We start from the raw sequence: 27,766 nt of genomic DNA, 5'->3' as shown, positions 1-27,766 counted from the left end.
TGGAGGTACATTCTGAAAGGGAAAACTTATATGGGGTCTCCCTTTGTGAATCCTGATGGGGTGGGGGGGGGTGGATGCAATGACGTACCTAGCATATATGACAGCCGGGTCTCATCATTTTTTGACCCCCCCCCCCATCTGTATGAAAAACATGATTTTTAGTAACAATCCACATGTCACACAAGAGTGTACCTAGGAAAAGGCAGTATCTTACATATTGCAGTGAGCAGTACATCAGTACATCCATTGTAAAACTAAACAAGTCAGACTAGTACAGATCAATCCTACACAGTCAATCCTAACAGAAAACCATGTCTTTTCGAACACACAGAACACAGAAAACACCTTCGCCTAGTATGTAATCACAATCTAACCCCTTCCCCTTTAAATAAACTGTTGTGTAGTTTTTAGCCATGGTGGTAACAGCTCAGATGCCAACGCTAAAAAATGCTCTACAGTTTTGTAAATGGAGAGATAGAATAAAAATACGTAGACAAAGGTTAAACTGAAGCACCAAGAAGCTGGACTCTGCATACAATGCAACACTACAGAAATAGCGATGCATCTCCCCTAAATAAATAAATTAATTAATGGAATTTTTTTCTATCTTGTCTTCACTGGTTTCTGCTTTCCTCATCTTCTTGTCACTCTCTTCCTTTCATCCACTGTCTACCCTCTCTTTGCCCCTTCTAAATGGCATCTTCTCTCCTTCTATTCCCCTCCCAGAAAATTTATGCCTCCCCCTTCCTTCTCTCCCTTTACCCCCATTGGTATGGCATCCATCTTCTTCCCTTCCCTCCTCCAATGGTCTGGCATCCCTCTCCTCTCCTTCCCTCTCCCACACTCCCATGGTCTGGCATTTCACTCTCTCCTCTCCCTTCCCACTTCCATCAGCATCTGCCCCCTTTCTCTTCCTCCAACCCAATTCCATGCAGTATCCTTCCCCCTTATGTCTCTTTCCTCATTCCCTGCAATTCCATCAGCATCTGCCCCCTTTCTCTCCCTCCACCATGCTTCCATACCACCCTGACCCCCTTTCTCACCCTTCACCATGCTTCCATACCACCCTGACCCCCTTTCTCACCCTCAACACCCTTCCTTACCACCCTGACCCCCTTTCTCACCCTCCACACATTTCCTTACCACCCTGACCCCCTTTCTCTCCCTTCACCATCTTGCTATGCTCCTTTCTCTCTCCATCCAAATCAGCAAGGTCCTGCAATGACTACTTCTGCTGCCTCTGCTCCGGAAAAGGTAAGTGACGTTGAAGGGGAGCTGGGCCAGCAGACGCAGGGAGTTGCGGCAAGGTCTTACGATGACTGCGGTTGTCGGTCCACCCCTCCCCCCCCCCGATGTCACTTACCTCTTCCGGAGCAGAGGCAGCAGAAGTAGTCATCGCGGGACCTTCCTGCACTTCAGCGCAGCCGCTGACTTTGCTCTTGAATAAGTATGGCAGCCGCGCTTAGGTGCCATTTTGAGCAGCGTGGGAGGTTCTGGACCTGGTCGGCTGTGCACCCCCTTGAAGTGTGCACCCGGGGCGGAACTTCCCCCCCCTCCCTTGGTACGCCACTGGGTGGGTGCTATGTATGCATTTACATTGTGTCCCTGAGTACCACAGAAGGCCATATGGGGCTTTAAAAATAGATTCTGCCTTCCCCAACCTTTCTTCACGCTCTCTCTACCTATTTTGGACAGGAATAGAGGTACCCATGCAGTACACAACTTCTGCAAAATGTTTTGCAGTTGATATTCCGAACAATTTAAATAGCGGAAATGGCTCCTGGCCATTTAAATTGCTTGTCTGGGACTCACCAGGCATATTCAACAGCACATAACCTAACAGCACCACTGAAAGAGCCTGGTTAGCACCCAAGCCGCATTCTGGTCGTGGAGTCTTCTGTTGGCCGATTAAGTGCACTTTAACTAGCTAAGATAGTTGTATATATAGGACCCTATAAAGCACAGCCCTATCTTTATGCGATTCTTCTTAGCCGGTTAAATGCTGAATATTGCACTTAACTAGTTAAGTGTTAGCCTGCCACATAAAACTGGATATTTAAAGCTGGAGCCTGGATGCGGCCTGGTATTTAATATCTGGGCAAAAAGCCATCGGTGGTCAGCAAAACACTGACCACTGCCAGCTGAATATTTACCCCTTTATTAATGTCAATGCATCACTTGCAAATCTACTAATGGATTTTTAAACAGATATATATGCGTCATATGCAAATGTGGGATTTTTCTTGCAGATACTCTAGATGTCATCAAAGTTTATAAAGCTGACCAATATAGATACATCCGGGTCAGCAGAACTACTAGAGCTGAGGAAGTGGCTAACCAGGCGGTGCATGATTTTGCCTTAACGAAGGACTCAGAAACGTATTCTCTAGCCAAAGTTTCCGTGAGTCCTGATGGAGTGAAGCAAGGGAGTCTGCCAGACAACTTCTGTGGACTGGCAGACAGGCTCCATCTGAATGAGAGGTAGGTGTATATCAGCTGGTAAGGGAAGCATTACTTGCAGGGACTGTCCTAGAATTCATGTGGCATTTTGCTGGGAAGAGTTTTATGTGCAGAAATCACTTAAATAGTAATATATTAGATGACGGCAGATAAAGACCCGAATGGTCCATCCAGTCTGCCCAACCTGATTCAATTTAAATTTTTTTTTTTTTTCTTCTTAGCTATTTCTGGGCAAGAATCCCAAGCTTTACCCGGTACTGTGCTTGGGTTCCAACTGCCGAAATCTCTGTTAAGACTTACTCCAGCCCATCTACACCCTCCCAGCCATTGAAGCCCTCCCCAGCCCATCCTCCACCAAACGGCCATACACAGACACAGACTGTGCAAGTCTGCCCAATACTGGCCTAGTTCAATATTTAATATTATTTTCTGATTCTAAATCTTCTGTGTTCATCCCACGCTTCTTTGAACTCAGTCACAGTTTTACTCTCCACCACCTCTCTCGGTAGCACATTCCAGGCATCCACTACCCTCTCCGTAAAGTAAAATTTCCTAACATTGCCCCTGAATCTACCACCCCTCAACCTCAAATTATGTCCTCTGGTTTTACCATTTTCCTTTCTCTGGAAAAGATTTTGTTCTACGTTAATGCCCTTCAAGAATTTGAACGTCTGAATCATATCTCCCCTGTCTCTCCTTTCCTCTAGGGTATACATATTCAGGCCTTCCAGTCTCTCCTCATACGTCTTCTGGCGCAAGCCTCCTATCATTTTCGTCGCCCTCCTCTGAACCGCCTCAAGTCTTCTTACGTCTTTTGCCAGATACGGTCTCCAAAACTGAACACAATACTCCAAGTGGGGCCTTACCAATGACCTGTACAGGGGCATCAACACCTTCTTCCTTCTACTGACTACGCCTCTCTTTATACAGCCCAGCATCCTTCTGGCAGCAGCCACTGCCTTGTCACACTGTTTTTTCACCTTTAGATCTTCGGCCACTATCACCCCAAGGTCCCTCTCCCCGTCCGTGCATATCAGCTTCTCTCCTCCCAGCATATACGGTTCCTTCCTATTATTAATCCCCAAATGCATTACTCTGCATTTCTTTGCATTGAATTTTAGTTGCCAGGCATTAGACCATTCCTCTAACTTTTGCAGATCCTTTTTCATATTTTCCATTCCCTCTTCGGTGTCTACTCTGTTACAAATCTTGGTATCATCTGCAAAAAGGCACACTTTTCCTTCTAACCCTTCAGCAATGTCACTCACAAACATATTGAACAGGATTGGCCCCAGCACTGATACCTGAGGGACTCCACTAGTCACCTTTCCTTCCTTCGAGCGACTTCCATTAACCACCACCCTCTGGCGTCTGTCCGACAGCCAGTTTCTGACCCAGTTCACCACTTTGGGTCCTAACTTCAGCCCTTCAAGTTTGTTCAACAGCCTCCTATGAGGAACTGTATCAAAGGCTTTGCTGAAATCCAAGTAAATTACATCTTAGAAAATTGCCTGGGATTTGTTCACATAAAATTTTTAGGCGCAGAACCAATATCACCAAGCTTCTCTGTGCAGACGTTCCCTGGATTATGCACATTTAGTACATGTTTAGATAAAACATTCTTGATAGATCCTGCAAATATTTTTGTAATATGGGGCAATTATAAAGAATTCATTTCTCTAAGATGCCTTGTTTGTTTCTGATGTGCTCACTCAAGCTCTGGGAGTCTTTTCCCCTCCCTTACCAACTGGAGGGTTTTCCTAGCTCTCCAGGAACCAAATTAGCCACCAGCTGAGTCTAAAAGTTCTCACTTCCTTGTGATGGTCTATTTAATTTCAGGATTTTGCTCTAGTGCATAAAATGTTCTGAGTTGTTTACAGAAAATACGTGGAATAGTCTCCCAGTACAGGTAGTGGAAGTAAAGACTGTGTCTTTCAAGAAAGTGTGGGAGAGGAGGAGATGTTGGATGCTACAGATGGGTAGACTGGATGGGCCATTTGGCCTTTATCTGGCATCATGTTTCTATATAACTAATAAAGTGAATTTGAGTAATAAACAATATTAATCAATCCTTAAAAATGATTTTAAGAGTGCTCAGTGTGATATCTTATTCATAACCAACAGGTTAATGGAATAAAGATGTATAATCATTGCATCATCGCACTCACCTCCCTACCAGCCCTATATATCTTGCAAAAAAATAAACTGTTCTAACAAGTTTATGATAAACGATGTATAAAGATGAGTACTTAGCTGAATTCACAAGATGTTAATAAGTCCACCGCTCATGAATGAGATTGCTCAAACAGAAACATCTTTGAAGGCTGATCGTTGATGAAAACTAGTGAGTGCAATGAATTGTTCCAAGTTGTTACTTCATATTGATACCGCTGGTTAGGAAATAATGTCAAAATAAAGTGAGTCTCCACTACAACCACAAAAATGAAAAATAAATGTGTGACTAAAATGTCTTAATCTAAAAATTGAAATGAAATGTCCAATAACTCCTCATTTCCTCAGGAGGAAATGAGGAGTTATTGGACATTTCATTTCAATTTTTAGATTAAGACATTTTAGTCACACATTTATTTTTCATTTTTGTGGTTGTAGTGGAGACTCACTTTATTTTGACATTATTTCCTAACCAGCGGTATCAATATGAAGTAACAACTTGGAACAATTCATTGCACTCACTAGTTTTCATCAACGATCAGCCTTCAAAGATGTTTCTGTTTGAGCAATCTCATTCATGAGCGGTGGACTTATTAACATCTTGTGAATTCAGCTAAGTACTCATCTTTATACATCGTTTATCATAAACTTGTTAGAACAGTTTATTTTTTTGCAAGATATATAGGGCTGGTAGGGAGGTGAGTGCGATGATGCAATGATTATACATCTTTATTCCATTAACCTGTTGGTTATGAATAAGATATCACACTGAGCACTCTTAAAATCATTTTTAAGGATTGATTAATATTGTTTATTACTCAAATTCACTTTATTAGTTATATTGTTTAAATTGTGAATTAAGTTTATAGATTTTTTCTCCAATTTATTTAGATCATGTTTCTATAACCATAAAGCTCTAGGACCTCACAATGCAGCTGTGAAGAGCTTAATGCTCTGTAAACCGTTAAGAAATTTTGATATGGCGGTATAACAAATGTTTAATAAATTTGGAAACTTGGAAACAATAAATTCTATGACCTCAGAATGCAAGTGTCAAGAGCCTTAGCTTATAGGAAGAGGAGGAGATAGTGGATGGGCAGATTGGATGGGCCATTTGGCCTTTATCTGCCATCATATTTCTATGTTTCTGTTTTTGTAATTGCGAGTGTACTTTTATGCACACAGAAGAGAGCAGGGAATGGAGTGGATTGTTTATGCCGTAGGCGTCTAATGGGGGAGACCACAGGGGCCATGGCCTCCCCCAAAATTGCTCGCCCTGTGGGGGGATCCTGTGGGGGAACACTTCTTGCGAGGCTGGGAGCGGCACCTTTCTACCAACCAGCGTGCCTGCTGGTCGGCAGTCTCTGCCCCTTTGCCGGCATCCACTCCTCCACACGCCGCGTGTCTATCTTTAGGAAGTTTTCAGAGAGGGCAGGCCACAGTAGAAAGCAGACGCTGGGGCCGCAGTGCTTGGGGGAGGGAGGGGTTCTTTTATATGCTTTTGATAATAATAGATAAGAATGTCAAGTGAGTTGTAAGAATTCTCTGAATATTATACACTTGTTGTAAGATATGAAAATGAATAAAGATTAAAAAATAAAAAATAAAAAAGGTAGACACGCGGCGGGAGAGGAGAGGCAGAGCTGGTCCAAAAATGCCTCAGCAGACAGACAGTGGTCTATAAATGGTCTTAATCAAGCTAAAAGAACAAAGAAATAAAACTTGAAGCAAGATGGAAAACCTGCCTAAGGAACTACCAGAAAATTCATGAAAGAGAACTGCATGATTTCAACAGGACTTGCACGATGAGAAAAAATTTGACACTGAGGCAACTGAGGAAAAAAAACAGGCCCAGCCTGCTCCACGGAAATGTTTATGCCGAGGAGGTCCTGCATGAAGTTGGCAGGTGGGAACAGGCTTCTAGAGAAAAGTAGCTGGGGTACTGGTTTCCATGCTGGGCTCTGTCAGTTATGTCACCCATAGAGGAGGATTTTATAGTCCTGATTGTCCTCGGAGAATTTGTTTTCTACTCACTATACAATAAGGCTCGGATTCTGAAAACACGGCACCGGTCGCATGTCAGTCAGATTATGGTGCCGCTTCAGAATCGCGGCCTGCATCAAATGTAAGTACTGCAAATATAGGCCATGTCCAGTCTGCTGTGCAGTGGTGGGGAGGGGGAAAAGAGTTCACTTTGTGCAGTTTAATTTTGTGGTTACCATTGTGTATTGTTAAGATGATATTGTGTGTATATGAAAAATTAATGGAAGAAATGGCATTTACAATTAGTGCTATTATTATGGTGGCGGGGTCTGGGACAGAGCTTTTGGTGCCCCCTCCCCCACCAACAAAAAAGTGTTCCGCTGCCTATGGTTTATGCATCTGCCTTCCTTTATATAACACTTTCCCACTTCTACTCCCAGGAGCAATTTGCAGTATTTCAATAATTACACTTCCATATTCAGTTTGTGCTGGCTTCAGCGGTGTCACTCAGTGCTCAAATTAAACTTTCATTGCTAGTTATGTGTGCACTTGGGGATCGGGCTTGTTTGATTAGTGTTTGATGGAGGGTCCTGGATAATACCTGGGGGAGGGGTATGAGATGGAATAGACTGTGAGGTGATTGTTGCATGTGAGTTTTGCGTACCTGGAGATTTACTGAGGAGCCCTCTATTATTTGAGCCATTCTTCCATCTGTGTGGGGACTTACATGAATTCTCAATTTATGGGGGTGGGGGGAAGGGTATCTGCTCTAATGGTGCCCTGGGAGATTGTGGGGTGGGTGCTGTGAGGGAGTACTGGATGCATGGGGGTTTATCCTAGTGGAAAGCCTGGTCAGGGATTTCTATGACTCCAAGCCCTCTCCCTTCCCTTTTTGGTACTGTACTTGCTGAGCCCTATGCAGGTTCGACCATGTTCCATTCTTTTGAGTTTGGAGGGTGGGGGGGGGGGGGGGGACTTGCTTTTATCGCTTGGTTTGGGAGAGATCTGTAGGGGGAGGCCTTGTGCGGGATTTGCTTTTCATTTGGAAAAAGCCTATATTTCGGGGGAAAAAAGGCGATTGGGGGTTGCAATGACTTTAGGGACCGATTTGGGAGATTTGTGTGTGTGTGTGTGTGTGTGTGAGGGGGGGGGGGTGTTGGGGTGTTTTTCTTTTGGTAGGATTGTTTTTCTTTTTTGTTTTGTTTTGTTCCTGCAGTGTCTGATCCTGGGAGATGATATTTTTTCCTCAGTGCTCACTCCATGGTTGCAGCCCTGAAGTTTGCTTAGTGGCTTAGTTGTTTCATTGCTGGATGCCGCAGGCTGGGACGGCATCTTGGCGATCAACCTTTTTTCTTCACTTTTCATGTTTTCCTCATCCATTTTTATGATATAATTGGATATAATTGGAATTGTAGAAACCTGGTGGACAGAGGAAAATCAATGGGATGTAGCACTGCCGGGGTACAAGCTCTATAGGAGGGACAGGACCCACAAAAAGGGGGGAGGCATAGCACTATATATAAAGGACTCTATCCACTCGGTCGGGATGGATATGGCAACGAAGGCAGAGGGGCTGGAATCGCTGTGGGTCAAATTACTGGGAAGCAAGGGTGCGGGCATAAAACTGGGGCTGTACTATCGACCACCTGGTACGCCAGAGGGAGTCGGACACGACTTGGAAGCGGAATTGAGACAGGAGTGCAGGAGTGCAAGGAGATGAACTTTGGGTTCCTGCACCATGGAGAGGCACTGCAGGGATTACAGGGACCAGACGGGTTACACCTGACCAGAAGAGGGAAGAACGTCCTGGGACACCGCTTAGCCCGTCTACTTCACAAGGCTTTAAACTAGGTAAGTTGGGGGAGGGTACTGGCACAAACAACCTACTTGACGAGCTAAGCTACCAATTTCTTCTTGAGACTGAAGTAAGGGAGACTAAAGAAAGTAAACACTATAATTCAGGGTCACATTATAATTCTGGATCACATTGTTATGCTGGGGCTAAGGGGAGTATACATTGTAAATCTGGGTCTAAGGGGAGTTCAAATTGTAATTCTGGATCTAGGAGGGGTGCACACTGTGATTCTGGGACTAGGAGAAGTACACATTGTAATTCTGGGTCCAGCGACAGAATACACACTGCAAACTATATTATAGGAAGTCAAGTTGCTCAAGAGGGAATACCCCCACAGAGTACACACAATTCTGAGTCTGGGTTAGCCATAAACTGTAGTTTTGGGTATGGGGAGTCCGGGAAAGGTGCACATTGCAGCTCTGGGTCTAGGAAGAATACGAGACATGCAAATAATGCTAAAGGTGGCCTAGCTGCTATAGCAGGAATGTCCCCACTGAGACATAACAAACATACAACATGGAGGGCTATGTACGTCAACGCCCACAGTCTGGGAAACAAGATCCTGGAACTGGAAACAGAAATGATAAATGCCGACTTGGATGTGGTGGCGATATCTGAGACCTGGCTCACAGACTCCCACGGGTGGGACATGGTCATACCGGGTTACAACTTGCTTCGCCGGGACAGGGAGGGCAAAATGGGAGGAGGTGTAGCATTATATACTAAAGATGACATTAAAGTCACCAGAATCACAGATGTACGGTACACTGGAGAATCCCTTTGGGTAAATTTGGCCAGAGGGAAGGACAAATGCTTGTATCTTGGCGTAGTATACAGACCTCCAAGACAACAGGATGACCAAGATATGGAATTAATCGGAGATATAGAGAATATCACCTTGCGTGGGGACACAGTATTGTTAGGTGACTTCAACATGCCTGATGTGGATTGGGTCACGCTTTCCTCTGCTTCATGCAGCAGCAGGAGGCTATTAAATTCCTTGAAAGGAGCAAGACTAAGGCAACTAGTGTTGGAACCAACAAGGGATCAGGCAATCCTAGACCTGATACTTACCAATGGAGAAAGTGTCACAGAGGTCTCGGTGGGCGACACATTGGCCTCCAGCGACCACAACATGGTATGGTTCAATCTCAGAAAAGGTTTCACTAAATCTACCACACTAACCAAGGTCCTTAAATTCAAGGACACAAACTTCAAAGAAATGGGAGACTTCGTTCACCAGGTGCTACAAAGCCAAACAGAAACCGATAACGTGGAAGAAATGTGGTCAACTATAAAAGCCACCATACAGGAAGCAACAAACCGCTATGTTAAATCGGTAAGTAAACGGAGTAGGAACAATAAGCCACAATGGTTCTCTACGGAGATCTCGGACCTCATCAAGGAGAAGAAAAAAGCATTCATCTCTTACAAACAATCAGGGAAACAGGACTCCAGGGAAATCTATCTGACCAAGTCAAAAACAGTCAAAACAGCAGTTAGGGGGGCCAAATTCCGCATGGAGGAGTCTTTAGCAAGGAACATAAAGAGAGGAGATAAATCCTTTTTCAGGTATATCAGTGACAGGAACAAGAACTCAGGTGGGATAGTACGCCTCAGGAAACCAGGGGGAGACTATGCAGAAACGGACTCGGAGAAAGCCCAACTGTTAAATGAATACTTCTGCTCAGTCTTCACCCGCGAGGCGCCGGGACTTGGTCCTCAGCTGCAGACAAGGGTTGACTCAGCTGATCCATTTAGTAATTTTGAGTTTACGCCCAGCAGTGTCTACTGCGAGCTGTCAAATCTCAAGGTTAACAAGGCAATGGGGCCTGACAACCTACACCCCAGGGTGCTCAGGGAGTTGTGTGATGTCTTGGCGGAACCGCTATCCGCACTCTTCAATCTCTCCCTTAGTACAGGTGACGTCCCGTTGGACTGGAAAATGGCTAACGTCATTCCACTTCATAAGAAAGGCTCCAAGATGGAAACAGCAAACTACAGACCGGTGAGTCTCACATCAATAGTGAGCAAACTAATGGAAACTCTAATCAAATGCCAATTGGATACGATCATGAACGAGGAGAATCTACGTGATCCCCGTCAACATGGATTTACTAAGGGGAGATCCTGCCAATCCAACCTGATCGGCTTCTTTGACTGGGTGACGAGAAAGCTGGATGTTGGGGAGTCCCTGGACATCGTATACCTGGACTTCAGCAAAGCATTCGATAGCGTACCACACCGCAGGTTGCTGAGCAAAATCAGTTCTATAGGATTGGGCGACACGCTGACAAAATGGATTGGGAACTGGCTTGAGGGTAGGCTTCAGAGGGTAATGGTGAATGGCACCCCCTCCGAAACGACGGAGGTGATCAGTGGAGTGCCACAGGGCTCCGTCCTGGGCCCGATCCTGTTCAACATCTACATAAGAGACTTGGCAGAAGGTCTCCGAGGTAAAATAACATTATTCGCTGATGACGCCAAACTAAGCAATGTAGTGGCCAAGAGTACAACAGACAAAAACCCAATGCCCGACAACATGATGCACGACCTACTACTACTGGAGCGCTGGTCTAGGTCCTGGCAACTCAGCTTCAATGCCAAAAAATGCAAAGTCATGCACCTGGGCAGCCATAATCCATGCAAGACTTACACCCTAAATGGCGAGATCCTAACAAGAACTAATGCAGAGCGTGACCTAGGGGTGATCGTCAGTGAGGACATGAAGGCTGCCAATCAAGTGGAGCAAGCTTCCTCCAAAGCAAGGCAAATCATAGGTTGCATACGCAGGAGTTTCGTCAGCCGTAAGCCTGAAGTCATTATGCCATTGTATAGATCCATGGTGAGACCACACCTGGAGTACTGTGTGCAATTTTGGAGGCCGCATTACCGAAAAGATGTGCTGAGACTAGAGTCGGTGCAGAGAATGGCAACCCGGATGATCGCTGGGCTCAAGGATCTCCCTTACGAGGAAAGGCTGGATAAGTTACAGCTCTACTCACTCGAGGAACGCAGAGAGAGGGGAGACATGATAGAGACGTTCAAGTATCTCACGGGTCGCATCGAAGTGGAAGAAGATATCTTCCTTCTCATGGGTCCCACGGCAACCAGGGGGCACCCGTGGAAAATCAGGGGAGGGAAACTGCACAGTGACACCAGGTAATTCTTTTTCACTGAGAGAGTGGTTGACCGCTGGAATAATCTTCCACTTCAGGTCACTGAGGCCAGCAGCGTGCCTGATTTTAAGGCCAAATGGGATAGATACGTGGGATCTATTCACTGAGTTAGGTGGGGAAGGGTCATTGCGGTGGGCAGACTGGATGGGCCGTGGCCCTTATCTGCCGTCTATTTCTATGTTTCTATGTTTCTATGACTGGAAGTGTAACAGTGATGGGGGACTTCAACTACCCAGGGATAGACTGGAGTACGGGTCACACCAACTGCACTAGGGAGGCAGGATTCGTAGAAGCTGTGAAGGACTGCTTCATGGAGCAACTAGTCAAAGAACCGACGTGAGGGGGTACTACTCTTGACTTCATCCTAAACGGATTAGAGGGGCCTGCAAGAGGGGTAGAAGTGGGAGGACCACTAGGCAACAGTGATCACAACACAATCAGATTCACATTAGAAAGAGGGACACCCATAGTTAGGAGGACCGCAACAACTGCGCTGAACTTCAAGAAAGGGAACTACGTTGCTATGAGGGAAATGGTGAGGAGGAAGCTCAGAAACATCTCTAGGATGGAGACTGTGGGAAGCGCCTGGACCCTATTCAGGAACACCCTGCAGGAAGCACAGAGAATATACGTCCCCAATTTCAGGAAAGGCTGCAAGAACAAGCGATCAAAGGACCCGGTTTGGATGTCAATAGAAGTAAAGAGGGCGATAAAGGACAAAAAAGTATCTTTCTGGAGATGGAAAAAGGACCCAACAGAGGAAAATCACCAGGCGCACAGGAAATGCCAAAAGGAATGCCACCGGGAGGTTAGAAAAGCAAAAGGGAAATACGAAGAGGGGCTGGCCAAGGAGGCGAAAAACTTCAAGGCATTCTTCAGTTACATTAAGGGAAAGCGACCAGCGAGAGAGGAGGTAGGGCCGTTGGACGATGGGGACAGGAAGGGAGTGATTAAGGAGGATAAAGAGGTAGCTGAGAGATTGAACACGTTCTTCTCGTCAGTTTTCACGAACGAAGACACATCTAATATACCAGACTCAGAGGAGCTCATGAGTGGGGAACAGGCTGAAAAATTAGAGCACATAGAGGTAAGTAGGGAGGATGTCCTCAAACAGATAGACAGGTTAAAATGCGGCAAATCACCGGGCCCGGACGGGATCCACCCAAGGGTTCTGAAGGAATTAAGACAGGAAATAGCGGGCACAATCCAACATGTTTGCAACCTATCCTTGAAAACTGGCGAGGTGCCAAAGGACTGGAAATTGGCAAACGTCACACCCATCTTCAAGAAGGGATCGAGGGGTGACCCCGGGAACTACAGGCCGGTGAGCCTGACTTCAATTATAGGGAAGATGGTGGAAGCTATGATCAAGGACGGCATTTGCGAGCACATCGAGAGAAATGGCCTACTGAGAACAAGCCAGCACGGATTCTGTAAGGGAAGGTCGTGCCTAACGAACCTTCTGTACTTCTTTGAGGGAATAAGCAGTCGGGTGGACAATGGGGAGCCCATAGACATCATTTACCTCGACTTTCAAAAGGCTTTCGACAAGGTGCCACATGAAAGGCTACTTAAGAAGCTGTGGAGCCACGGGGTGGGAGGGGATGTGCACAGATGGATCAAGCACTGGCTGTCGGGTAGACTGCAGAGGGTTGGAGTAAAGGGTCAATATTCTGACTGGCGGGGAGTCACGAGCGGTGTGCCACAGGGATCGGTGATGAGGCCTTTACTCTTTAACATATTCATCAATGACCTGGAAAAGGAGGCAAAGTGTGAGGTTATAAAATTCGCAGACGATACAAAACTGTGCGGCAGAGTTAGGACCAGGGAGGAGTGTGAGGACCTACAAAGGGACCTGGACAAGCTGGAAGACTGGGCAAACAAATGGCAGATGCGCTTCAACGTGGACAAATGCAAGGTCATGCATATAGGGAAAAAGAACCCGTTGTTCAGCTACAAATTAGGGGGGGTATTGTTGGGAGACAGCAGACTCGAGAGAGACTTGGGTGTGCTGGTGGATGCATCACTGAAGCCATCTGCCCAGTGCGCAGCAGCCTCGAAAAAAGCCAACAGGATGCTGGGCATCATAAAGAAGGGCATAGCTACCAGAACACGGGAAGTCATCATGCCATTGTATCGAGCGATGGTGCGTCCACATCTGGAATACTGCGTTCAGTATTGGTCGCCGCACCTCAAGAAGGACATGGCGGTACTTGAGAGAGTCCAAAGGAGAGCAACGAAAATGTTAAGAGGGCTGGAACACTGCTCATACGCCGAGAGGCTGGATAGGCTGGGGCTCTTCTCTCTGGAGAAAAGGAGGCTCAGGGGAGATATGATAGAGACCTTCAAGATCATGAGGGGCATAGAGAAGGTGGATAGGGACAGATTCTTCAGACTGAAAGGGACAGCAAATACGAGGGGGCATTCTGAGAAACTGAAGGGAGACAGGTTCAGAACAAATGCAAGGAAGTTTTTTTTCACCCAAAGGGTCGTGGACACTTGGAATGCGCTACCGGAGGAAGTGATCAGGCAGAGTACGGTACAAGGATTCAAACAGGGATTGGATGGATTCCTGAGGGATAAAGGGATCGTGGGATACTGAGGGAGGAGCTGGGATGTAACACAAATATAGGAAGTTAATCAGGTAACGAGTATAAACCAACCTGGTCGTGCATGTGCAAGACCGGAGAGCTTGGACTTCGATAGGAAGGCAGGACTTAAATGAGAAACCAAGGTGGCAAGGGAGCCCTTTCTGATGATTCAGACAAGTCTTGACCTATTTTTGGGCCGCCGCGGGAGCGGACTGCTGGGCAGGATGGACCTGTGGTCTGACCCGGCAGAGGCACTGCTTATGTTCTTATGATGGTTGAATGGTGGGACTCATTACCTGGAATGTAGGAGGTATTAATTCTCGTATTAAAAGAGCAAAAATTCTACAAAATCTACAGAGACTTAAAGCAGATATCGCCATGCTTCAAGAGACACACCTTACTGACTTAGAGCATGCTAAATTATAGAGGGGGGTGTATGGAATGGTGTATAATCGCAGCTGCGGTCGGGAAGAAATGCAGAGTGACCATACTTTTTCATAAAGCAGTAGCAACACAGATTACTCCAGTAGCTATTGATATGGGTGGGCATTATGCTTTTTGTATGGTGGTGATCGCAGGGGTTACATTCCCGGTGGGGTGTATTTAAGCTCCCAATACTTATAATAAGTCCTTTTAAGCCTGATTCAAGACTTTACTTTTGACGCGTGCTCATCTTCCAATGATTCTGGGGGGCGATTTTAATGTTGCCTGGGATCCTTCCCTGGATAAATCTCACCCTTCTGCTGGTGGATTAGTGAATGAGGCTTAGGGTCTCCTCCAGCTCTGTCAACTTTTGGATCTTTTGGATGTTTGGCTGCTCTTATACCCGGGGGAGTGGGATTATACCCATTTTTCTTGTGTTCACTCTATTCAATCTCGTATTGACAATTTGCTGATTTCTCGCTCTCTATTTTCAAAGGTACAAAGGATGGAGATTGGGCCCTATGCGATTTAGAACCATGCCTGAGTGTGGCTATACTGGAGACTGGACCTAGTTCCCCGGGGCACTGGGCCTATCCTCTATGGCTTTGTGATGATCCTAACTTTCTGCAGTACCTCCTGAAGGAGTGGAAAGATTATCACTACCAAAATAGTTGGCATGTGGAGAACCCGGTTCTGTTTTGGGAAATGGTGAAGGTGGTTCTCCGAGGAGCCATCATCAGCTATGTCAGTAGGGTTTGGAAGGCGAGAGATAGGGAGCTGTTTCGTTTAACTGGACAACTGATGAGAGCTCGGCGGGTCTTTGGTCTTTATCCCACTCCAGTTAATAAACAGAACTTACTCTCTCTGCAAACAGCGTTAAATGAGATCTTACATCAAAGGGCCCTTGCCCATTATAAATACTACTTGTATACCCATGGTAATAAAGGAGGAAAATTTTGGCCCATTTGGTTTCACAGTGGGAGGATTGTAAGAAGATCTTGCAACTTTGGCAAGGGGGGGTCTGGTTGGGTTATTAGCAATGCTGCCATATGTGATATTTTTCACCAATTTTATGTGAATCTTTATGCTCCACACCTGGATTTGGTGCTCCCTGGGGAACTCTATCTAGATGGCGTTTTTCCATGTATTACTGAAGCGTAGCTTGAGAGGTTAAATGCGCCTTTTGATGCTGGGGATGTAGACCTGGCTATTACGCAAAGCTCTACTTTGAAAGCTCCTGGAATCGATTGTTATAGAGCTGAGTTTTACAAACTTCTGAAACCGGAAATTGTGACCCCACTTGCTAATATGTTTAATCTGATGGTCAATGCGGAAGCTATGCCCAAACATCTTAATGTGGCTCAGATCATAGTCCTCCCGAAGCCAGGGAGAGATCCCACTCTCCCAGAATGATATTGCCCTATCTCATTGCTTAACTTCAGTATCAAGCTATTGGCGAAGATTTTGGCTAATCGTTTGACTCAGCTGTTGCCACTTATTCTTCATGAGTCTCAGGTGGGTTTTGTTAAGGGTCTTTCGGTGGCTAAAAACCTGCAGAAAATTTTGACGTCTTTAGAATATAGTTCTAGACTCACGTTACCTTCCTTTGAACTTATATGGCTTTGGCAGTATATAAGAATGAAATTATTATTATTATTACTTATTAGCTTTGATGCTGAGAAGGCGTTTGACTACATACACTGGGATTTTTTGTTTGCTACTCTGACTAGGTACGGTTTCCAGGGGCGCTTTGTTTCAGCGATACGCATGCTTTATGCTACTCCCTAGGCTACTATGTGGGTTAATAACTGTCGACCATCTCTCTTTGAGATTCATAGGGGAACCCATCAGGGCTGTCCCCTATCCCCCTTACTACTAGCCCTTGACCTTCTACATGATGTTTATTCGAATTCGGATATTATGGGAGTTCAACTTGGGACTCAGAGTTTTAAGCTTGCAGCATTTGCTGATGATCTTTTGGCTCACCTGACGGACCCTGTTCCTTCTTTGAAGGCTCTTTTGGAGTCTATTAGGGAATATGGTTATTACACTGGTTTTCATCTCAATCTGGTCACATCTGAGGCTTTACCTTCCTCCCTGGCCCCAGTGGGGTGATTCCTTCCCATTGCGTTGGACCTTGGGCTCCTTTCAGGACCTAGGGGTCTATCTTTCAACCTCTATGGCACATCATTATTCATTTAATATTCTTAAACTCTTGGATGATACCATGCGCCAATTTGTAGCCTAGGATGATCTTCCGTTGACCTTAATGGGCCATATAGCTCTGATATGCCTAGTGATTTTCCCGTTGGTTGTATGTGTTGCGAACATTGCCCCTTCGTTTATTGAAGAAAGATCTTCATTGTCTGAATCGTTTACTGTCTCATTTCTGTTGGCATTCTCATAAGCTGAAAATTTGCATCCCTTATTTAGTGTGTGTGTGTGTGGGGGGGGGGGGTTGGGTGCAGGGGGGGCAAGGGTTGCCTGATTTTGGCCGCTAAAATGAAACTTGCCTATTGCGTCATCTGAACGACTGGTTACAGGGGTAACATCAGTAGTCTCCCTTGGATTTTGAATTGGCTTTTTATGCCCCTCACTCTTTGTCTAGTCAGGGCAGGATTAAAGGGTAGGCCAAGTAGGCACGTGCTTCGGGCCCAAAGAGTTCAGGGGGGCACAGAATGCTGCCTGCTCCAATGACAACAGTGTACCTGCCTCCTGGCCCGGCTCCAGATGTACAAGTACTGCCTTCTTCATTATTCAGTGCAGCTGAACTCACAGTCTTCAAAAGGCCATAGAAACATAGAAATTGACGGCAGAAAAGGGCTATAGCCCATCGAGTCTGCCCATACCAATGACCCACTCCCTGATTCTTACTCTCCTAGAGATCCCACATGAATATCCCATTTTCTCTTGAAATCTAACACGCTGCTGGCCTCAATCACCCTCTGAGGCAGCTCGTTCCAATGATCTACCACCCTTTCAGTGAAGAAGTACTTCCTCGCATCACCCTGAAATTTCCCTCCCCTGATTTTCAGCGAGTGTCCTCTGGTTACTGAGGGCCCTGTAAGACTGAAGATATCATCTTTTACCTCTATACGCCCAGTAATATACTTAAAGGTCTCAATCATGTCCCCTCTCTCTCTTCGCTCCTCCAGTGAGTACATCCTCAGTTTTTTTAACCTTTCTTCATACGTGAGTTCCCTGAGCCCCAAAACCATCCTGGTAGCCATTCGCTGAACCGACTCAATTCTCAACACATCTTTTCGGTAGTGTGGTCTCCAGAATTGAACACAATACTCGAGATGAGGTCTCACCATGGATCTGTACAGCGGCATTATGACTTCAGGTTTTCTGCTGACAAAACCCCTACGGATACAGCCCATCATTTGTCTTGCCTTGGACGATGCCTTCTCTACTTGATTGGCAGCCTTCATATCGTCGCTAATGATCACTCCTAAATCACGTTCCACCGTGGTCCTGGACAAGGTTTCACCATTTAGTGTGTAAGTTCTGTGTGGATTTTTTTTGCCTAGGTGCATTACTTTACATTTTTTAGCATTGAAGCCCAGCTGCCAAGTTGATGACCACTGTTCAAGCTGTCTTAGGTCCTGCGCCATGGGCAGCGGTTTCTACAAGTTGCCCACAGCTGACCCGGAAGCCTTTCCTCTGACTTTGGGATTTTGCATTAGAAGGAAGACTTCCAGGTTAGCATGTAGGAACCACTGCCCGTGACCTTTTGAAAACTGTGAGTTCTACTGGACTTAATGATGAAAAAGGCAGGAGAAGGTGCTACTTGGACTTCTGGAACGTTATCCAGAGGTCCATTCTCACAGGAGGGGGGGGGGCATGGTGGGGGAAGAGGTGGAGAGGAGCCAGTGTAATGAGGGGGTAGGGTGGGGGCCGGGGGCAGGCCCATGAAGGGATAGGTTCAGGGGGCCCATTGTAGTTGTGTGCCTAGGGCCCACCAAAAAATTAATCCTGCCCTGTGTCTAGTCTCTTACATTTGCTTACTAAGGAGATACCAGTGCTGTTTCTTTCGAGGGTGCTTTTGAAATCAATGTGTGCGGTCTGGGGTAGTTTGATAGGTAAACTAGAAGGGGATCAAAAACTGGTTGGTGGATAGAAAACAGAGAATAGAGGTAAATGGACAATACTCGACTGGAAAAGCGTCACCAGTGGAGTGCTGCAGGGTTCGGTGCATGGCCCTGTGCTCATCAACATATTTATAAACGACTTGGAAATTGGAACGATGAGAGAGGTGATTAAATTTGCAGATGATACAAAGTTATTCAGAGTAGTGAAGACACAGAAGGATTGCGAAGACCTGCAACAGGACATAAACACGCTCGAGAAATGGGCCGCGACATAGCAAATGAAGTTTAACGTGGATAAGTGTAAGGTGATGTATGTTGGTAACAAAAATCTTGTACACGAATACAGGATGTCTGGTGCAGTACTCGGAGAAACCCCCCAGGAAAGAGATTTGAGAGTACTGGTCGACAAGTCGATGAAGCAGTCTGCGCAATGTGTGGAGGCGGCGAAAAGGGCAAACAGAATGCTTGGAATGATTAAGAAGGGGATCACATACAGATCAGAGAAGGTTATCATGCCGCTGTACCAGGCCATGGTGCAACCCCACCTGGAATACTGCGTCCAGCACTGAACGCCATACATGAAGAAGGACACGGTACTACTCGAAAGGGTCCAGAGAAGAGCAACTAAAATGGTAAAGGGGCTAAAGGAGACGCCGTACAGTGAGAGATTAGAGAAATTGGGCCTCTTCGCCCTTGAAAAGAGGGGACATGATCGAAACATTCAAGATAATGAAAGGAATAGACTTAGTAGATAGATAAAGGTTACTCACCCTCTCCAAGATAGGGAGAACGAGACGGCACTCTAAAGTTAAAAGGGGATAGATTCCGAACAAACATAAGGAAGTTCTTCACCCAGAGAGTGGTAGAAAACTGGAACGCTCTTTCTGAGGCTGTCGTGGGGGAAAACACCCTCCAGGGATTCAAGACAAAGTTAGACAAGTTCCTGCTAGATCAGAACGTATGCAGGTAAGGCTAGACTGAGTTAGGGCTCAAGTCCTTGACCTAGGGGCCGCTGCAGGAGTGAACTGCTGGGTACGATGGACCACTTGTCTGACCCAGCAGCGGCAATTCTTATTTTCTTATGTGACTAATCAGATCTCACTGTGGGGGAATTTGGCCTTTTTGCCCGGCAGAGATAACCCTGCATTCTTGGTTGGGCTGAACGAGGGATTAGTCTCATGGAGCACTTGTTCACCTCTGAGGGGGAATTGAAACCCTTAGCTGCTTTTGATGCCCAATTGGGTAGTTGTTAGGGAGATACTTTTGCCTACTGTCAAGTCAAACATTATATTATCACTTTGCCTAAGGAACGGCTAGCATAGCCGATGGGGGAGCGGCTTTGGGTTTTCTTTGCCAGAGTGGCGGTTTGCTCTACTTCAGTGTCGGCATTTGAGAGGGCTTTTCTTTGTTTGATAGCCCCAAAGATATCACCCGGATTACAGAGCGCTGGGGTCAGTAACTTCATAAACACCTTAGCCACTGGGACGTTTTGCGCGCCATACGTGGGGTCCCTAGATTGATCACGGGATCAGGTTTTCATGAGTGTTATGTTTGAGTGACCTATAGGGCCTATTATACACAAGTCCAATTACACAAAATTGGGGGTATTGCTTCTTCTCTCTGTTTGAAATGAGGCCGAGATCCAAATACGTTCTCTCACTCTTTCTGGGACTGTTGGACTGTACAAGTTTTTTAGAAGTCCATCGTCCATTATGTACAGGATTTATTTACCAGTCCCATCTTGAGAATAGTGGAGCAATTGGTTTTAGACATGCCTGGGGCTTTTAGTGGGCTCCCTCAGGGGGGTCCCCAATGGTGTCATAAGGTGTGCCTTCTTGCTCGCAAATGTATCTTATAATCTTGGACTGTTTCTGATCCACCTTCCTTTTGGAGTTGGAGATCTCTGATGCATACTTTGGCCTTGGGAGGCTCAAGAGGCGGTGGGTCACCCTCGTAGGCGGCACAGTTTCTTGCTTGTTTGGGGAGCTTACCTGGCTTCTTTACCGCCTAGAGATCGTAGTCTTCTTTTGAACCCTCTTGCTTAGATTAACTGGGGTGCACCTGACTCTCTCTCAGGATGGGACCCCCCTTTTTTGTTTTGTGGGGGTGGGATGTGTTCTTCTTTTGGAGGATAATTTGTATGGCTGCCCAGGGGCCACAAGAGTATGGGGCTCTGGATTGTTTGAGACCTTTTGGTCGCCTTCTGTATTCTTTTTTCCAGGGGGGGGTTGCATTCTGGGATTTGATTGGCTGGGAAGGGTTTGGGTAGGTAGGTGGCAGGTTTTCTACTCTTCTGTACACAAATTCTGTATTGTTGGCTGTTGTCTTTGCTGTTTGTATTATTTTCTTTTGAATCCACAATAAAAATAAATTTTCATTGCTTCGAGCTTTACATACCCACCTTGTCATCAGCCTTTTTTTCCTTTTACACTAAATTTCTTCAATACCCCATCAGTTTTATAACTCTATCAACTTCTTAATCAACAGGGACATGTTTTAAACAATCCACTTATCTCATTTTGAATTTATTGTCCGTCCGACTGGGAGAATGTGTCCAACAAGTTTTGCCTAAGTCTAGCGGCCTTATCAAGTACTCCCCTGTTAAAAAGGACAAAGAAAAGTGTAAGATTTTTCTAATCTCCCCATTTACCACCTTCCACAAACAGTTTAATTCTCCTACATCATACTGCCGCGACTTCCTGATTCTCCCCGTATTTCCGGACGCACTTCCATTAACAAGCACAAATCTACACTCTGAAAAGAGCAGATGTAACTTTGGGTTTCTACGTTTGTGAAGGTTTTTAAGTTCATTCTATAAGAAAGGGTAAAGGTATATTGTACAGTAAAGCATTAATACAATATGGTAAATGGGAGGCAATAACCTTAGAACCACATACTATCGATATGCTTATAAGTGAATCTGCCTCCTAAGCTGCCTTCCAAAAGTCATTAAAGAAGCACTCGCACAACCAAGTGAAGAACATAAGTGTTGCCATACTGGGGCAGACCAAAAGCCCATCAAATCCAGAATCCTGTTTCCAGTGGTGGCCAAACCAGGTCATAAGTACCTGGTAGATCCCAAAAGAGGTAGATTTTATAGTGGCCTCCCACCGGCCTCTGGGTTTGTCTTACTGTCCTGTAAGTTACACGAGCAATGCTTATGGCTTGTGTCCCACAAAGAGAAACCCCATGGAGTGCAGCTGAGTGGGTGCATCTGACCTTAGCTTTCTATGGCCACCAAGAAACCTGGTTGTGTGTAATTTCAAAACCATTTCTCTGGACTTGCAACGATGACCCTGTCCACTTTATTCTGCACCTTCAAAATCACTTTTTAGAATGTTGGGAAAACCAGTTACTGGAAACAATGGTAAGGGATTTACAGCTTACACAGTACTGTAGATATCAAGAAAGTTTTGATCTGTCTTTTTTTTTGTCATTTCATCTAAAGGTATTATCTGAAGAACAACAAAATGGAGCGTCTGTGCTCAAATAAGGCTGCCCAAAAGCTTCTGAAAAAGAGCAAGCTGTCTCTCCTCCAACTCTGTACTGTAGAGGTGGCCACCCAGCTCTCCGTGAGGGATTTAAAAATGCTCCAAAACATCGACCCCACGGAGTACATCGAGGAGCTTTTCAGGCTGGGCTCAAGAGCAGGGCATGTTCACCTGAAAAAATATGAGGAGCTCAGTAACAACATGACAATCTGGGTGGTGACAGAAACACTGAGCGAAGCCAACCAGAAAAGAAGAATGAAGACCATCAAGCATTTTATTAAAATCGCCATGCATTGCAAGAAATGCAAGAATTTCAACGCTGCATTTGCAATTATGGGGTAGAGTATTATTCTTTGATTTATATTTTGTTGATTCATAACTTCTCAGGCCTCCAGAGCCTAAACATGGGGTAGTGAAGTTGTCAGACAGAGGAAACCTGAAACAGTATGCCAGAAGCAACTTAAATAGTGACAAATATTACCAGAAATATTTTGTACAATGTTAAATGAGGACTTGGTATGTGTGTACAATCCAGCTCCCCAGTGCCACCAAAATAACCAAATGAAATTATGTAAAAAAGTGACAAATTCAATGATTTTTAGAAGGAGGGCCCTTTATTTTCATCAGGCTCCACTTTATGGGTGCCAAAATCAAGAAATCAGTTATCTTCAATTCGAAGTCCATTTGCAATTCCCCTACTTGGCCCGACTCTGCATGTTTTGTCATAAATGACTGCTTCAAGAACTTGGGTGAATATCTACTACTATTATTTTTCATGTAATAGACGGTCCCTGCTCAGAGGAGCTTACAATCTAATTTGGACAGACATACAGGTCCTATAAGGGTTGGGGAATTTCTAGCAATGGACATAGGTATCTTACAGTGAGTGGTAGTTAGGAGTTGAAAGCAGCCTTACAAAAGTAGGCTTTTAACTTGGATTTGAGGATTGCTACAGACTGCTCTGACATAATGAATTGGGTTGTCCGTTCCAAGCATATAGCATAGCAAGCTAAAAGGGATGGAATCTGGTAATGTTAGAGGAGAAAGGTATGGATAGGAGGGACTTACCAGATGAACGGAGTTCATGGAGGGGGAGAATAGAGGTAGATAAGGAGAAATATTGAAAAGCTATAGAATGAATGCACTTGTGGGTCAGTAAGAGGTGTTTGAACTATATTCGGAAATGGATGGCGAGCCAATGAAGTGACTTTAGGAGAGGGGTAATGTGAGCATGGCGGCTCTCATGGAATATGAGTATTGAAAGGGAGAGAGATGGTTGAGTAGAAGACATGAGAGAAACAAGTTGCAGTAATCTAAGCGAGAGTTTATGATAGTGTAGATATGGGTTTGGTAGTGTACTCGGAAAGGAGAGGTCAGATTTTGGTAATATTATAAATGGAAACAAAACAAGCATTAGCAGTTTGTTGAATCTGAGTGGAGAAGGAGAGAGAGGAGTTGAAGATGACCCCAAGGTTGTGAGCTGACAAGACAGGGAGGAGGTGAATGATTTCCACAGAAATAGAGAAAGGGGGGTGTGGGGAGATGGGTTTAGGGAGAAAGATAAGGAGCTCTGTCTCAATCATATTCAGTTTTAGATGGTGGTGAGACATCCAGGCAGCAGTGTTGAACAGGCAGGCCAAGACCTGAGCCTGGATTCCTGTAGAGATTTCTCGTGTAGAGAGGTAGATCGGGGAGTCATCAGCATAAAACCATGGGAGGAAATCAGAGCACCAAGGGAATGAGTATAGATGGGGGAAATAAGAGGTCCCAGGACAGAGCCTTAGGGTACACCAATTGATAGTGGGATAGCAGCACAGGAGGATCCACCATTGCATATACTGAAAGTATGATGGGAGAGATGGGAAGAAAACCTGGAGAGAACAGAACCCTGGAATCCCAATGAGGACAGCATATTAAGGAGTAGGTGGTGATCAACAGTGTCGAAAGCGGCAGATAAATCCAGAAGGATAAGGATAAATTAGAGGCCTTTGGATCTGGACAGGAACAGGTTATTGGAGACTTTAGCTAGGGCAGTTTCTGTGGAATGGCTTAACTGAAGTGAGTCAAAAATAGCTTGAGATGAAAGGAAGTCCAGGCAATGGCAGTGAACAGTATGTTCAAGTAGTTTGGATAAGAAGGGGAGGAGAGAGATAGGGCAAAAATCCTGCTCCTAATCTTGATGGAGCTTTGTCTTCAAGCTCCAACTATCCAAAATGGCATAATTTCATTTGGTTACTTTTGGATTGTACGCACATATTTTGTTTACCCGCCAGCTTAATATAGTATTGGAGTTTTGAAATGAAGACTCAGGGGTCCTTTTATCAAGGCGCGGTAGGGGTTAGCGCGCAGAATACCGTGCGTTAAACCACCTGCCGCGCTAGTCGCTAACACCTCCATTGACCAGGCGTTAGTTTCTTGGCTTGCCGCAGGGGTTAGCGCGTGATTACATGTCCGACACGCTAACCCCGCTAGTGTGGCTTGATAAAAGGAGCCCGTAGCCTGTCACCTCTTTGATACTGTAATGCAATTGTATTTCTTTTTCAGTTTTGAGCTACTGGATCAGTCAGAACTAGCATCTTTATTTAAAAAATTTATAGCCCACAAGCAGGTGACAGAAAAACAAATAAATTAATTAAACTTGGACAAAGCAAAATTGAAACCTACTTAAACATTTCAACAACAATAAAAAAGGCAACTAAAGTCATAATCAATAAGATGAATCATAGTATCAGCCACTGGCATAACTGCATCCTCTAGCACAGTGGTTCCCAACCCTGTCCTGGCAGGACCACCAGGCCAATCGGGTTTTCAGGCTAGCATGGGGCAGATTTGCATGCCTGTCACTTCCATTATATGCAAATCTCTCTCATGCATATTCATTAGGGCTAGCCTGAAAACCCAATTGGCCCGGTGGTCCTCCAGGACAGGGTTGGGAACCACTGCTCTAGCATTTGCTCTTTGTAACTAGTCTAACTTGACAAAATACCGTCCTAAATAGGTGAGCTTATAACAACATCCAAAAGGAGACGTGACTCAAGACCCTCCTTAATTTGAAGGGGCAAGTATTCCATAAAACAGGTCTGAGAACATTAAATATAACCCAGGGGTAGGCAATTCCAGTCCTCGAGAGCCGGATCCAGGTCAGGTTTTCAGGATATCCACACTAAATATGCATGAGATAGATTTTCATCACAAGGAGGCTGTGCATGCAAATCCAACTCATACATATTCATTGAGGATATCCTAAAAACCTGACCTGGCTCCAGCTCTCAAGGACCGGAATGGCCTACCCCTGCTCTAACCTGATCTGTTGATAAGAAGACTCTTCTAAAAGTGATTTGTTCAAAGATTGAAGAGATTTTGGAGGGCAAACGATTCATAAAATTAGAGGGAGCATCATCATTCAGCACATTCTGTATATTTTGGGCACCCAGTTTAAGATTTTATACTCTTGAACAGATTACACTGAATATAAAGAAGATTTTAATAAAACTCATAGGGCCTGATATTCTGCCGGCAATGGGCGGCACTATGACTGCCCGCCGGTGGTGATAAAGCTAAATATTCAATGCCGGGGTCCAAAGAAAGCCCTGATGCATTTTCTGTGGCCAAGGCCCATCACTGCAATGACTAAACTAGTGTTGAGAATGGGAAAGGGTTATGAATAGAGGATAAATCTTCAGGCAACTGGGAATGAAGGCTGTAGGAGGAAATTGCTAAGTACATCTCCCTCAGCATTGCCAAAAAGATAACCTTTGTGCCTCAGAAAGATCTGTGAATAACATCTCATTCTTGTTATTAGGAGTTGGGGAAGATGCGTATAGAATCTGAAGAGCAAACTGCAAAGATTGCATATCATTTTGACCTATCCATATGCCATTCAGAAAAGTATTTACAATACCATTTGGATTGGCTTAGTTTTGTCTCTATGTATGTAAGCCCCCTTCTTATAAGGGATGCTAGGCAGTTGCCTAGATCTTGCCCAGATGATAGCAAGAGGGGCACAAAAGCATTATATTTGTCCAGACCAGGGCCAGGACCAACATTAGAGCTGGGGGCTGAGCAAGCTAGCATCAGACCCTCCACTCACACAATAATGTAGAACACACCAGATGTTAAACTCCAAACTTGAATTTACTTTCTCAGTCGATGAAAGATGTGGTTCAATAGAAAAACTGTTCCAACTTATTTACACAGGATATCCTTTACCTTTTCTCCTCTTCTCCATTCACAAAAATATGTTACCCTCTACAGCAGGGGCCCTTGAGGGCCGAATCCAGTCGGGTTTTCAGGATTTTCCCAATGAATATGCATGAGATCTATGTGCATGCATTGCTTTCAATGCATATTCATTGGGGAAATCCTGAAAACCCGACTGGATTCGGCCCTCAAGGAGGGACTTTGGAAACCCCTGCTCTACAGTATATAGGGTAGGTTGATGGAAATTCAGATGGTAAATTAGCACTGTTCATATCAAATGTCAGTGCTGTTCATACAGATTATATCGTTCAAAACAAAATACCTTTGCTTGAGTAGCCAGGTACCAGTATCCTGTGCCCGGTTCTTATATATTCTTCCCCTCTGCCAGAGATGTAGATTCCCATAAGAGTCTAATATGGGCTACATGGATAGTAATGCTCCATGGGGCGAGAAAGGTCCCCATACTGCCACGCCCCCCAGATGGCATTTGCGCATACGCAGACACAATGCAATGCCATTACCTTGGCTTCTAATTGGGTCTAATTCCAGAAATTACCAGAAGCCTTGACATGAGCCTCTACTGCTGCCATAATGTCTGTGAGGCCCTTTTGAATTCCTCCCTGAATTCCCCTTCATAAATCAGGTGCAGAAAGCTCACGCAGAGAAAAAAGATGAGATCAAAATTGCAGTTCTAATTACTAGGAATGCAGGTAGCTGAAAGAAAACTCACTGCACTAATAATGTACTATTTGCAAGGTGTCATCTAAGGATATTTGTTATTAAATCAGATGTCTTCATCTTGGACTGATGTGCTTCTTGGTTTTTATTGAACTAAAGGATGTTGCCAGCTGTCACTGGAATGGACATGATAACTTTTAGGACCAGGCAGGAGAAATATGTATACAGCACTATAATTCATACTTTCTCCTACTGTTGCATGTAGATATGTGGAAAATAAAGTGATTAGCTAGGTTAAGATTGCTGCAGCATTAACATTTTGTCTTCTTTTCATTGTAACTGTTTACAGCGGATTAACTCATTCTTCGGTCACACGGCTCAGAGGCACTTGGGCAATATTGCCAAACAAATATAAGATATATCTTGAAGACCTCCAGGATTTCTTCAGTCCATCAGGAAACATGAGAAATTACCGCAATAGCCTCAGAACCCAGAGCATGCAGCCTCCAGTGATTCCTCTCTTCCCACTTGTGAAGAAGGATCTCTTCTTTCTTCATGAAGGTACAGGATCTCACACAGCCACAAATACGCACGTAGACTCAGGATGACATTGAAATCCTTTGTAGTTTCTGCAGACCAG

At 45.0% G+C, this 27,766-nt stretch overlaps 1 protein-coding gene across 1 annotated transcript in view; it reads left to right on the top strand.

The window, feature by feature from the left end:
* LOC117368553 (rap guanine nucleotide exchange factor 6-like) overlaps positions 1-27,766 on the top strand; it is a 99,687-nt gene that overhangs the window by 51,713 nt on the left and 20,208 nt on the right. The window contains exons 16-18 of the mRNA XM_033962285.1: positions 2,250-2,481; positions 22,206-22,586; positions 27,476-27,687. Coding sequence (XP_033818176.1) covers positions 2,250-2,481; positions 22,206-22,586; positions 27,476-27,687 — 825 coding nt within the window. The remainder of the gene's footprint in view (positions 1-2,249; positions 2,482-22,205; positions 22,587-27,475; positions 27,688-27,766) is intronic.

This window comes from Geotrypetes seraphini, chromosome 10 (genome assembly GCF_902459505.1).
Source record: "Geotrypetes seraphini chromosome 10, aGeoSer1.1, whole genome shotgun sequence".
Lineage (NCBI taxonomy): Eukaryota > Metazoa > Chordata > Amphibia > Gymnophiona > Dermophiidae > Geotrypetes > Geotrypetes seraphini.
The sequence above is the reverse complement of the archived record's forward strand: the minus strand, read 5'-3'. Positions and strand labels throughout refer to the sequence as shown.